The 14,025-nt window shown below is 40.8% G+C and overlaps 1 protein-coding gene and 1 non-coding gene across 4 annotated transcripts in view; both read left to right on the forward strand.

Moving 5' to 3' along the window:
* Positions 1–14,025, forward strand: part of ESYT2 (extended synaptotagmin 2) — an 82,515-nt gene that overhangs the window by 53,231 nt on the left and 15,259 nt on the right. Inside the window, exons 9-15 of one of the 3 annotated variants that reach the window (XM_031025221.2) lie at positions 1,689–1,865; positions 2,880–2,962; positions 4,341–4,389; positions 5,435–5,524; positions 5,993–6,088; positions 7,919–8,020; positions 11,750–11,812. In XM_031025221.2, coding sequence (XP_030881081.2) covers positions 1,689–1,865; positions 2,880–2,962; positions 4,341–4,389; positions 5,435–5,524; positions 5,993–6,088; positions 7,919–8,020; positions 11,750–11,812 — 660 coding nt within the window. The remainder of the gene's footprint in view (positions 1–1,688; positions 1,866–2,879; positions 2,963–4,340; positions 4,390–5,434; positions 5,525–5,992; positions 6,089–7,918; positions 8,021–11,749; positions 11,813–14,025) is intronic. The other 2 variants (XM_081799738.1, XM_081799739.1) reach the window with 2 other exon arrangements.
* On the forward strand, positions 13,130–13,202 carry TRNAK-CUU (transfer RNA lysine (anticodon CUU)). The gene has a single exon. It is a non-coding gene; the product is annotated as a tRNA-Lys (tRNA).

A 14,025-nucleotide genomic window follows, 5' to 3' on the forward strand; every position in this document is an offset into this window, starting at 1 on the left:
GTGTGGTGGTGGTTAGTTTGTTTGCTGAAGTGGAAGCAGACAACTTTGCTTGATGCTTGTTACTTTTTTGTGGTTAAGGTAGATCTCCGTAACAGTGTACAAACCCTCAAACGTGTCTGAGCTGCCTTACATTTTTTGAAAGTACCAACACCCCAGCTAACTGATGCCTGAACTAGTTACACTGTTGGCATTCAGATTTGCTGGGACAGTGCATATGAGGAAGGCAGGTCTTTTTTCCTTAACTTAGGATTTTCATCTCTGAAAACACAAGAATTCTCTTCCATGTAGAAATCCTCGTGCTCCTTTGCCACTCGCACTTTTTATTCCCTGAGCGTGGTGCGCACCTGTGCCCGCCCAGATCCAACCTTCCTTAGCCTTGTGGGGTTTAAAAGCCACACTCCTTAAACATGTTGCCAGATTATCTAAACTTTAGACACATTTCCTGTAAATGGGAAATTCTCTAAATTTTTAAAAGCGTATTTATCTGTAAAAATGCATGTCTTCCTAGCTGATTGGGTCAGGACTATTACCCAAGGATTTTGAAAGGGTTTTTGGAGAATGCTGCCTCATGCTAACTTTACCACCATTGTTTGCCTTGAAAGAGGTGTGAGTGAACATTTTTTTATTTTACCAATTAAACAACATTTTAGGAGAAGAAAACTATGTGTAAAGTCTATGAGTAGTATGTATTGCAAAGCTTCAGTTTCCTATCTATAAAATAAATTTAATGACAGTGCAGCTGTCCCTTGAACAACATGGGTGGGGCCGCCGAGCCCCTGTGTAGAAAATCTGCATATAACTTTTTTTTTTTAAGATTTTATTTATTTATTTGACAGAGAGAGAGACAGCAAGAGAGGGAACACAAGCAGGGGGAGTGGGAGAGGGAGAAGCAGGCTTCCCGCCGAGCGGGGAGCCCGATGTGGGGCTCGATCCCAGGACCCCGGGACCATGACCTGAGCCGAAGGCAGACGCTTAACGACTGAGCCACCCAGGCGCCCCTGCATATGACTTTTTATTCCCCCAAAACTTAAGTACTAATTGCCTAGTGTTGACCAGATGCCATACCAATGACATAAACCAGTAACACATATTTTATATGTTATGTACTATATTCTGTATTCTTACGATGAAGTAAGCTAGAGAAAAAATGTTACTAAGAAAATTATAAGGAAGAGAAAATACATTTACGGTACTGTTCTGTATCGAAAAAAATCTGTATATAAGTAGATCCACGCAGTTCAAACCTGTTTTGTTCCGGTCAGCTGTATTTCATAGGATTGTTCTAAAAGTTGAAGTAATGAGCGCCTGCCAAGGGCTTAGTGACACTTCTGAGACATCCTGTAATGGTGGTTCTCAGTCACTGTCGTACCAAACACAGGACTGTTGGGTGATCCAGGAGACTAAGGCTCCTGGGGCTCCTTTTGCACACTGACACTGGGGGCCTCACCCCTCGCTCCTCCCTGGTCTGGTCTCCTGACGGAAAGTAGTGATACTCGGACACCCCCGTCCGCCCTGCTCTGGCTTTCCCTCCGCACTGCTGCCCGATGGTCCGTGTTGACTTTCTTTTCTGCTGCGCAGGGAGAGGGTCTTCATGTTGTTCCCTCTTCCCTGTTCTTAGGACAGTGAGCACACAGCCGTTGTTCTGCGTGTGTCACAGTGACCAGTCTGTGCGTGCTCCTTCTTTTCAGGGTGTTCTGAGGATACATTTTATTGAAGCTCAGGATCTTCAGGGGAAAGATACGTACCTTAAGGGACTCGTCAAGGGAAAGTCAGACCCCTATGGAGTTATTCGAGTTGGCAACCAGATCTTCCAAAGCAAGGTCATCAAAGAGAACCTCAGTCCCAAGTGGAATGAGGTGTACGAGGTAAGATGTGTCCAGTGGCGTCAGTTGGCTTCTCCCCCAATTCTGATTCCACTCCTGTTATGCAGGAGTGTGGTTGGTTTAGAGCATCATTTAAATCATTTTTCTTTCGTTTCCCACCTTCAAAAGTATTGTACCTTCTGTCCCTACCTCACAACTTTCTTGTGCCAAGGCATAAACAACACATAAATTTTAAACTTTAATTACATTAAACTATCACAATAAATAATTGACAAAGTGATTTCTGTGGTTGTTAACATGTAAACATTTACAAACATGAGATTATGTACTGTTTTGTAAATTCTCATTTACTACATCTAGGCATCTCTGTAGGTCAGTGAACATAGATGAACATGGTTTATACTTGCCATTCACCGAATAGATTCCATCATTTCTTTACCCAAGGAGATACTGGCTGTTCATTTCAGCATTAGAACCACTGCTGTTACCCGTGTAATGGGAATGTATTTTTCTTCACTTGACCAAGTTTTCTCCAGATAAGCTCCTCAAAGTGGAATTGCTGCATCATAAATCATGCTTTTTTGAAAGGAGTGATACATTTTTGCAAAATTGTTCTTCAGAACAGTTGTACACTTTGTGCTCCACCAGCTTCCCATCCTCCCAAACCAGTCTGTTGCCAGATTTCTTAATCTCTAAGTGGTGGTAAATGGATCACTTGTCGGTATCCCAAGAATAGCACTTCAACAGAGCCGCTTCAGGACTAGAAAGATGTCCCAGGCCTGTACCAGTCTGTGGGTGCCATCTGGTGACCTGACTTCGGAGCAGTGGAACTTGACTCGGGTAGCTGGAAACACAGTAGACTGTTGCTGTGTGGGCAAATGCTTCGGAACGGTCTCCCGTGGAGACGTGTGTGTGTGTGGTTGGGCAATGACATGAAGTCAGTGCTGCCATACTTACCATGGGGGAGAACTGCAGGGAGCTCTTTACTACAGTCCTCCTATTCGGTAGCTGCCAACAGTAGTAACCGTGTGAGATAACTACTCCTTGTTTTTTCAGGCTTTAGTCTATGAACATCCTGGACAGGAATTAGAGATTGAGCTCTTTGATGAAGACCCAGACAAGGATGACTTCCTAGGAAGGTAAACCCTCGGGGAAGGAGAACACAGGCTGCTCTTTCTTCTGAGTAGTGACACTTAGAACGAATACGGCTTCAAAAAATACGCTATGTATGTGTCACATGTATTTTTAAGTGGCTTCTTAGATATAACATTTGTTTCACCTTAGACTTCTTAAAGTATGTTTTATTCCTGTAGAGTTTCACATTTAAGTACAAGAAGGAAAGGTTTAGATCTGTGTCTGTTTCAGCAGCCACTGGCCACATGTAGCTATGTGCCCACATTCAAGTGCTGGTAACCCGCATGTGGAGTGTGCCCCAGAGGCCGGTACCGCAGCCTGCCTTCACGCCGTGCAGGCTCTGCTCTAGACTGCAGAAAGGAGTTTTTAAGCTTTTTCGATTTGTTGGGTTATTCAGGGAGCAGGGGGGATAGTGATTTACATTGTGCCTACACATTGGAAAAATAAATATTGACCTGTTTACTTAAATTGAACAACCACTACAGCTGAAAAACATGAGCTTTTAAAAAATACATCTAACCCTAATCTTTATTATTTGACTGACTTTCTTGTGGTAAAAGATTCAGGGATAGATGACGTTGGACAGATTTGGCCTCCTCAAGAATGGCCTGTGTATTATGCTGTGACTTCAGAATTCATTCATGAGATGGTTTAACAAGGAGTGACCAAAAGATTGTAAGCAGGGCAGTGATGGATCAGATTGCATTGTAATAAAACCACTGTTGGCTCAGAGTAGCAGGGACTGAGCCTGGGGACTGTGGTGATAGACCAGGAAAGAGCTGGGAGGGTCTCACCTGGTGTAGGGCAGGAGGAGGGGCAGTTGCGAGAGAAAATAGGAGTGCAGTCAGCCCATCCTCGTCATCTCTGACTTCTGAGGGAGGGGAGGTCCATGCTTTGCAGCAGAGCAGGACTTCTAGGGGAAATGGAAGGGGCTCTCAGAGAGCTGAACCAGAAACGTCTGTGGGGATGGTTCAGAGCTGTGGAGCGAGGACAGGAAAGGGGCATGGGTGACTGAGCTGTAGTGACGGATGGCAGCGCTGAGGGAGAGCATGTCAGACAAGAGAGCTGAATGTTTTCAAACATTTTCAGCACATTATAAATAGCTACGTTGTGGGGAAAACCACATTTTTTACAACTCTGATCCTGGCTTTGCCAAACTGAGGATCCTGACCTCCCAGAGACTCACCCCTGCTTGTTTCTTTACTTCCCTTCATAGTTTTGGGATAAGCCTGAGGAAGCTTCTGGAAGAAGTCTGTTTCTTGATAAACTATAGAGTTTTGATACATTTCCGGAGTACTTTTTCGTAGACAAATGTTTAAGGTTATTTCAGTTGTAAGAAGTGTGTTTCTATGTTCTAAAGTTGTTGTGTTGTTATTTCTATAGTCTTATGATTGATCTTATTGAAGTTGAGAAGGAGCGCCTTTTAGATGAAGTAAGTTTTCTTTGAGTATTATTCTATTTCATGAGCATTGACAGACCTGCTGGTCTCCCACACGATGTTCTGAGAACTTAGACCTTTTAATAATGGCAAAGTGAAAAGAAGTAAGTTTAACAGCCCAATCAGATAGTGTGTATTGTGTGCCCAGCATATGCTAGAAATTCCTAAGAGTACGAGCACAAACCGACCATTCAGGCAGGCATGTGCTCTCCTTTGGGAGTCCGGGCAGAGGCCTGTGAGAAGCTCCCCAAAAGTGGGCTTTTTAAAGATAGCTGGAGTTAGTAACAGAGCTAGCGCAGTGCGATCAGTGAGAAGTTGTCACGTGAAAGCCGCCTTAGGGCGGTGGGAGTTTACAACAAGCAGACACTACTTCAAGCATGATATTTCTGTCAGAATAAAACGTATTAAAAAAGAAAATTTTGAGGTGGCTTCTATAAGATGGGTATAATTGGGATAAGTAGGGCATAATTAACGGAACGAGTGTTGAGATCCACTGCTTTCAAAGTAACACATTTTCTTATGCACTCCCCAGGGCAGTCTCTTAACACTGAGTGGGGATTATCTTCGATGAATTGCTTTGTGGTGTTTAAGCTGAAACACGTGTATACTATTTTATTAAGTAGTACATAGACATAAAGACAAACATGTTAACTTCTTTGATAATGAAATTCAGTATTTGGAATCAATGTTATATTATCTCCTGGCCCATAAATTCTGTTGAAGTCCATATGTAGAAGCCTGACAGTGCTGGACAGTACTAGAAGACATTTGAATCCTTGTCTGTAAGTTAGGGATGAAAATGGTATTGACTCCAGAGTGGTGGCAATGCTGGGCGAGTTCCAGCCCACTGCTCTTGTCATCCTCTGGTGCCATCGGCTCATTCGAAGGGCAAAGCGAAATATGGTAGGACTCGGTCCTTCAGCATTAATCAGGAACTGTTGGTGCCTCACAGTGAGCAGCTTGTGACATTTGTGGAAACTGCTTGACTGGAAAGGTTGACTCAGGAGAACTTTTATGAACGTTCACGTTCTCTCTTCAGTGGTTCGCCCTGGACGAGGTTCCCAGAGGAAAACTGCACTTGAAACTGGAGTGGCTCACATTAATGCCAAATGCTTCAAACCTCGACAAGGTGCTGTGAAGTATTTCCCATGACAACAACCGCCCCTCATAGCTAAGATTAGTGTCTTTAGGTTGCGTTTCTACTTGGCTTAGAAAAATGGCAGCAGTAATTTTGATTAAATTAAGTAAGTCACTGCAGTCACATAAGGGGTAAATTAAAGATAATGGAATTTTTTTTTTATAGAAAGATGTACACGTCATTCCCACCTGTTTTATGAGATCTTCATATTTTGTGCTTGATATACTCGAGTATGGGGGTTTGGAGAGCCACAGATCACCTGTGCTTTATTTAATTGATTCATACAGATTCTTGTCATTAAAGTATATTTATTGTGTTCATTCTCTCTGTGTTGCATTTATTGGATGGTTTATTTCCCCACCCTCCTTCTTTTCTTGAGCATTACAGACCTAATCAGGGAGAAATAGTCTAAAATCCTGTGGAAATACACCTGCTGAGGCTTTTTGTCCTTTCTCATAGGTGCTAACAGACATCAGGGCTGACAAAGACCAAGCCAATGATGGTCTTTCCTCTTCATTGCTGATTTTGTATTTGGATTCAGCAAGGAACCTTCCGGTAGGTAATGCCATGGGAGCTCCCTTGGGTGCTCCTTTCCTGGTAGCAGATCTTGCTGCATTCACCCACACTGTGTCACCTGTTACTGTTCCTCTGTTTTCACTTCACTCCCACCTGGGAGAGCAGCATGGGGGAGGGAGGGATCAGCATGTATTTGCTTCATGAGTATAATTTCGGTTTATACATCTTATGGATTTATCCAGGATGTTCAGAATTATTCTTACTCTGACATGTTTTATGAAGAAATTTCCATTACATAGGAAAAGAATGTGCCTGGTAGTTAGGGAAGAAGATATTCTGTAGAAAATCACTAGTTATTAAAATAGAGTGACCTAAAGATTTGGAAATTGTCTGTTTGGCATGGGAATAAAATGAAGCAGCTCTGCCTACAAGCCCAGAGTCCATCCTGGCTGTAGCTGGTAGGACGACAGACGGGCAGGCTGGGAGAGCAGGGCCTTTGTAGAGCCTCAGGTGATCAGTCCTACTCGGCTCCTGCAGCCCACAGCAAGTGCTCCGGCTCATTTGCATCAGAACTGCTTCGCTCTTAGAAATAGCCTTCGTAGGTAATGACTATAACTGGGGGGAAGAAAAATCATACTATTTCCATTCATGTGAGGCCCGATGTGATCCTCCATCACCATACTTTAAACCCACTATTTAGGATAATGTGATCATTATAGACACATACATTGTTTTGATCATATTTTTTTTAGTGCCAGTTCACTTATTCAAGAGATGGCCATTCTTATTTCATTTGGTGAAAGAAAGACTACAGATACAGGCTGTTTTCCCCCCCAAATTATAGTAAATTCTCATCCATCCAAGTGCATTTGCGTGTAGTCTCCCTGTGTCCTCCCCTTGTTGGCATACACGTGGTAGAGACAGACGAGGAAGCCAAGTGTTCACTGCCCTTCACAGTTTGCATCTGAGTGTCTCCTGTTGGACTGTGCCTAGCCTCACCTCACCACAGCTAGACTGTTCCTTTGTCCCACGAAATACACACCCTAGTTTCACTAGTGCCTTTCAGGACTTTACGGTGGTGCTTTACTTGCACTTAGCTCAAAACCAAATAAAGGTACTTTGTGCATCTCTTTTATTTAAAGTTTTTAACAAAATGTAATTGATCATTTTTTTATACTGGGAAGATATAGTTGAACACTGTGTGTGATTATGTATAATTGTACTCTTTATTTCAGTGAAGGTTTTTTGACTGACTTTAACTTCACAAATTCTTATTTTTTCTTAAAGTGTTACCTTAACCTTTTGGCTAGTCTTCCAGTTAGAACTCTGTGACTTTTTCTGTTACAATTTCAACTTGGGGAAAGTTATTTTGTTACTATTTAACCTTCCTACAGAATTTTTCATACAGTAGAACTTTTTTGTTTTTAATCACAGTAATGTTTGTTATAAAGTCTTTTATAATCCCTGATGGAAGTGAATTTGTTGTATATTTTAGGATACAAGGAATAGTATTAGTGAATTGGCAAGAAGGAATTAGGCCTCTTTCGAACTGTGTATTTTGTCACATTAAATTGAAATTTAAATAACATCACGTAAGCAAAACAAAAGCAGAAGTAAATTTATTAATCTATTAAAATGACACTTTGTGCATGAAGTGTGCTCTGGCTGTCAGAGGCAAAGGATCTTTGCAAAACCGCTGCCCTGTTGGGTGTTTATTTTAAACGGGAGCGTTTGCCAACCAGTTCTCCTGCGTTTCTGTGGGATGCTTTGACTCTGCCTTTTGCACTCCTATTTATTAGTGCTTCTTGTGCGTTCATTGACCGCAATCCACCATTCTTTGCTTTCTCCTCCTGTTTCCACTTTCCTAAGAGTATCTACGAGGGAAACTTTGGGTGTGGCTACTTAAAAGAGAGGCGAGCGTCGGGACTAGTGTTTTGTGAAAATACTACCTCAGTCTATAGAGCACTATTTGTGAGTTCTCCAGTGTTCTTTCTTCCTTTTGTTTTAATGGAGACTGCTAGAATGTGGGCTGGGACTTCTAACACCATCTACTCGGTGGTGGAATGGTGTGGCATGCGTTTTTAACTTTCTTGCATGATTTCAGTTACTTTGTGTGTGTTTCTTTTGTGCTTGTTTTGTAAAAGTAACACTGCTGTAACCAACTTTGGTGACTACATCTGATGATGAGATGAACAAACCTGGTGAGTCATGAAGAAGCCTTACGTTCCTAAGCTGCTACCGGCCCATAAAAAAAAGATAAAAATTCTGAGGAAAAAATGAAGCCATAATGATTAAAACTGATTTTCTTGTGGTTCATCTCAATGTGAGATGTAAATATTTATTTGCAAGCTTTCAGAAAACTTCCTTAAATCTACTTTTCCTCCTGACGAAACACAGAAGTGTCAGAATGTGGTTTTCCTGAAAGGTGCCAACTGTGCCCGAAGGGATGGTCAGTGAAGACAGAAGTCCACCTGTTACCCTGGAAACTTACCTTCTCCCTCACTTTTTAACCAGTGCTCCTAAGGGAGAAAAAAATATATTGAGTTTATGATTCAGCTTCTCTTAAGGAACTTAAAAGAATTTCCAGGAGTGGATAATTGAGCATTTCTAACCCTTATTTGGGAAGCTGATTCTGATCTCATTATGTCTGTTTCCTGGGGTCTTGCTCTGGCGCCTTGATTCCTGGTACTGTTCTTGATGCTTTTAGCAGGTAGTGATTTTTACTTGCTTTGAGGTCAGAGAAGGTCACCAGTGGCTTAGTCATTAGTCTAGAAAGTTACTCTTTCTAGACTGATTTAATCAGTAACTACTGAGATCCTTAAAGTTCTTTGGCCTTTGAATCTAATAGTGGTAGTGCTTTGCATTTTTGAAGAGTTTTCATTTCTATTTCCATGTGCATTTTCAGTTTATTCTTATCTAAAAAAGAAGGGGGGCAAAAATTGAAGAATAGGTATTTTGTCCCATTTTATAGCTGAGGGAAATCAAGACCCTGAAGGGTTTGGTGAGCTGTTGAGAGTCACGTAGGTAGGAGATGGTAACCACGGTCTCCTCACTCTTTGCTTGTTCCTCTTAAAGACATTTTAAAAGTCAGAATGAAGTCACTGGTGCCTATTGCAACCATTCTCCGTCACTTTTTCATACAATGCCTTTCTGTTTCGGGTGTTTCTTAGTGGCAAGTTGTACCGTACGCCGTGTCTGTAGACGGCAGAATGCCTCTGCCGCGCAAATTCTGTTGGTCTGCGGTAGCTTCCCTAAGTTACCTTTTCTCATTCTGTAACTGCTTTTTTTAAAGGAAATATTTCTGACCTTGTGTCAGGATTTTTTAATTGCTTTATAATATTTAGCTAAGACATTGCTAGGTTATCAAAACTACCTTTTCTCCTGCATTATCAAAATCATATACTAGTACTGCTCAATGATTCAAATATAGGCATCAGTAAAATGTTTTATAAAATAAATTTGAACGGATTTGATTACCTTTTTTCTTTTTTAACCCATTGGTTTTCAGTGTGAAGTTAAATCATTGCTTTCTGTTTTCCCCCAAAGGCCTGAGACCGTTGGTATTTCTAATAAAGGCCAGGCACAATGGACTCTTAGCTTCTACCTACTCAGAATACCTAATTTCCAACCCTATGTGTGCATTACCACCAGGGAGGCCATCTGTAAACCCTTAGCACTACAGGACTTTCTCCCGTACTGGAAACAGCCCCTTGACAATGTAGACTGTCAGCACTTTGCCCTCCTTCTTTTGATCAAATTTTGGGCTGAATTTGAAACTGGAACGCTCAGGGTGTTCTCTGGCTCCCAGTGGCTAAGCAGCTTTACAACCTGAGATTTATACAATAGCCTACATTTGCTGAGCACCTTCCACGGTCTCTAGCTGTATGCCTCATTTAGTCTCAGGCCCTCATGATCACTTTTCAAATAAGGAAACTAAGACAACACATAGACTGTGAGCGACTGAGGTTGGAGACCCCAGATCACAGCTAGTCAGTAGCAGAGCTGGAATTTGAACTCCGCTGTCTACTCCATCCTAGTTTAAAGTGAATTCATTATCACTTCAAGTTTGTAAGTTCATAGAGCTGTCCATGGAGTTTATCTAAGATGAGTGTTCACACTGTCGCCTACTTTATACATAAAAATGCTAGCTATATAATGTGAAGACCATTGGGTTTGATGATGCTAGGTGCCATCTCACTTTTTAAAAGTACAGGTGGCATTACTTTAAAATCTTTAAAAACAAAGCGGGGGCACCCAGCTGACTTAGTTGGGAGCACATGCAAGTCTTAATCTCGGGGTTGTGAGTTAAAATCCCACACTGGGTGTAGAGACTACTTAAAAACAAAAGTCTTTAAAAAATACAGGTAGCTGTTACTGCTTCCACTTATGGGAAACAGCCCAAGGGTGGAAGGTGCAGTAACATCCAGGGCTCACAGTGGGCTTGTATGAGTGCACCAGTGTGATCTGGCCTGTCTCTCCTTCAAGCCTGTGCAGCTTCCCACGATCTCACAGTGCTCCTCTAGCACCCTGACCTGCACCACGGCCTCTCTCGTGTTGCTTTCACTGATGCATGTCAGAATAATATGTGCACTTAGCCTAGATTACATCTATCCAAAGTGAGCTTCAGAAAAGGTTCTTATGACACCTGAAGATTGTCAGTCCTCACACCTCAGCGCAGTGGTCCCAGCCTCACCTGTCCAGGCTCCTGCTAGAGTCCAGTCTGGTGGGTCCCGTATTTTTGAAGCTCCGCAGGCCACCTCAGTGATCTGGCCTTTATGTCACATTAATTCCTTTTGGCCAAATGTTTTTATCTTCTCATCTGGAGCAGCCTGCCATGGCCACAGGAGGCAGGGAAGCTAGTTGTCCATCTTTCTTCGTTATGAAATCTGCTGTTTAATGAAAACATAATAAAAGCAGTTTGTCATATGAAGGTAATTACAACTAACATGATAAAATCTTTAATCTTAAATGTTAATCCTGGAAGGAGCTTGTGAAACAACTCAGTCTTGCCCTCTTGAAGGCAAGAAAGTAATGAATTTTTTTAAAAGTCAATAAAAGTAGAACATAAAACCCATAATAATAGAACTTTAAAGCCAGGACAGACTTTTGAAATGATGTGATCAGCTTCTGCATTTGATGCTTGGAAGAGAATGGGAGTGAAGTAGAGAAGGCCCACCCCTGCTGTGGTCTTGCACGAAGAAGGTAAATTTCAGAAGGAAGTAAAATAGCATCTGCTAGGCTAGGGTATGAGCTGACTTGAGAGCAATTTGGGCATATAGAGCCCATTCGTTTGTAGTTTAGGTAAAGCCTGTATTGTATATATGGTTGATATTTTAGGGGTTTATTCAAGTAAAGGATAGTAAATAGAACCCTTTCTTAAAGTGTCACTCCTGGGTTTTTCAAATCTCAAAGACAAGAGGGCTGGGAGTATAAAAAGAACAGTAATCCTAAAGGATCCTAGTAATCCTAGAGGAAATGTGTTTTGATATTTATAAAGGCTTATTCTAAGATAAAATCTTGGGCATAGAGAATTTTATGTGCTAAAAATGAGTTCTACTGGTTTTTTGTGTCATTCTTGTTGGTGATTTTCATTTAAAGATTTTTTCGTTCTCATAAATTTTCGTGTCATTAACCTTACATAAACTCCTCATTGCATGTTTTATTAACCCTTGGTATATTCATTTTCTTCTGACTTGAAAGAGTAACCCATTAGAATTTAACCCTGATGTCTTGAAGAAGTCTGCAGTTCAGAAAGCTTTAAAGGTAAACTAATAGCTTTTCCCTTTGAAAAGTTAATTGAAACATATTGAAAGAGATGATGCTTTTTAATTTTCGTGGGTCTATTGACAAATTGCCTCCCTACTAATGTAGTAATCAGTTGTCTAGTTAGAGGAATCCTTTTTGTTACCCAAGAATTAGTAGTTAGAAGAATTTGTCAAGTTTGAAGATAAATTTTATAAAGTACCAATGTGATAAATTAGACTTCTGTCCTATTGGCCTTAGGCAGCAGTATCTAAGATGGTTTTAAATCATCTGCATTTTAATTGGATTTGAATTTGTGAAAATGGTGAAATAGAAGGTTTATTTAAAAACTTAACCAGTTTCTAGATTATGATTTCCAGACATTTCTTTCTTGTGCACTGTGACTATCCATATAGAAATCACCTCTTCCAATATGCTGAGTTAGGGCCGTTTCTTAGTCGGTGACCTCATGGCTTTTGGTGCTGCTGGGTTTGGGTGACAGATCTTTCGAGAAGCTTTAAATTTCATTAAATGAGGTATATTGAAAACTAAGCTCCACTCCCTAAAACAACATGAATATGTATTTTCTGGCTAAATTGTTAACTTTTCCATGACTTACAGTGTTTTTTTATTTTTTCTCTGATTTCTTTGAACATTTTAGGCTTAAATATTTGGGGAGGGGTGGATTAAATGTTAATTGTGTTAAGAAAATTCTATCCAAAGGGATCAGGAATGGTTCTTTATCAGCTTCATGTAGGAAAATAAGTTCAGTTTTAAAAGTGAGGAAGACAAACAGCGTCTGCTTTCTGACCTAATATTTATTAAGCCCTTACCTACCCTGAGATGAAGTGTGGCCTACCAGTGATTTACTCCTTTGCAGTACTAGTTAGCACGGCAGTTGAAATAACTGCTCCCAGAACACTGGAAGGAATTAGATCAGCAGTCTCTCCTCACCATTTCTTTGATATCTGAGGGTCATTAACCAGCAAGACATTATGGTTGGCATGAAGGCAGATTGGATTTGGACTGCAGTCTGGCCTACTCATCCGTGTGTGCTACAGCGAGATGTTCAGCCCTCGGTTACTTACAGACTGGAAGTGATACGGTCTTTTTTGGGGTATCCGTAAATAAGATCATGCATGTAAAAGAGCTCAGTGTAGCTATTAGTTGTTATGACATCATTCCATTTAAACCTGGCTTTTTTGCTATTGTGTCCATCTTTTTTAGACATGAAAACCAAGGTGCAAATAGATGAAATATGTAGGTCTCAATAATCATTTGCAAACAGCTGAAATTTAATTCGAGACAGTCTAACTTAAAAACTCGTATTTCTGGGGTGCCTGGCTGGCTCAGTCAGTAGAGCATGTGACTCTTAATCACAGGGTTGTGAGTTCAAGCCCCACGTTGGGCATGGAGACTACTTAAAATAAAATGTTTAAAAAAATAAAAACTCATATTTTCATTTTACTTATATATCTGACTTGTGCTCATGCATTTTGAATATTGCATCATGGTAGAAGACTTAGTGATTTTACCTTATTTCATGAAATCTAAAACATCATTTAAAAATACACCATTATTTTATATACCACAAGAAAGAAAAGTTCCTATTAAGGCTTGATAGTGTTTATGTTTATTGGAAGAATTTTTAGGCTTAGGATAAATACAGATTTTTATTATGTCACACACAACAAAAGGAAAATGGAAGCAAAATAAATCAGTTAAAGCAAGAACAACTATCTCACAATTGGGACCTGCGTAAAAACAGGTACATAAAGTTACCAACTGTAAGTTTTATTCTGTTTTCAAGGGATGTTAGAAAGTTAAAAAAAAAAAAAAAAGTGTGTCTCCGAATTGATAAGGTACAGTAACTCTAGGAATGGATGGCTACCTTTTCAGAGATGAAGTAACTTATATTAGCCAAGAAGCAGTTTTTGTATCAGTGCAGTTGCTGTATCAGAAGCCACTGTAGCCTAAGACAGTTTTATTTCCCTGGAATGTAATAGAATCCTGGCCCGTAGTGCTGCCGTTCAGCTCTGCCGTTCAGTTCCTCCAGCCGAAAGTAGCATCATCGCAAAGGGAGGATGCCCCTCCTTGAAGGCCAGACTGTTACCTGGCCACACCCAACTGCAAGGGAAGTTCAGAAATAGAATTTTCATGTACAGAGGACTTGTGCTCAGGTGGAACTCCGGGCTTCCAGTATTAAAGGAAGGATTTAGGGGAAAAGTTAGTAT

The sequence above is a fragment of the Leptonychotes weddellii genome, chromosome 12 (genome assembly GCF_054177405.1).
Source record: "Leptonychotes weddellii isolate Sample4059 chromosome 12, ASM5417740v2, whole genome shotgun sequence".
Taxonomy (NCBI): domain Eukaryota; kingdom Metazoa; phylum Chordata; class Mammalia; order Carnivora; family Phocidae; genus Leptonychotes; species Leptonychotes weddellii.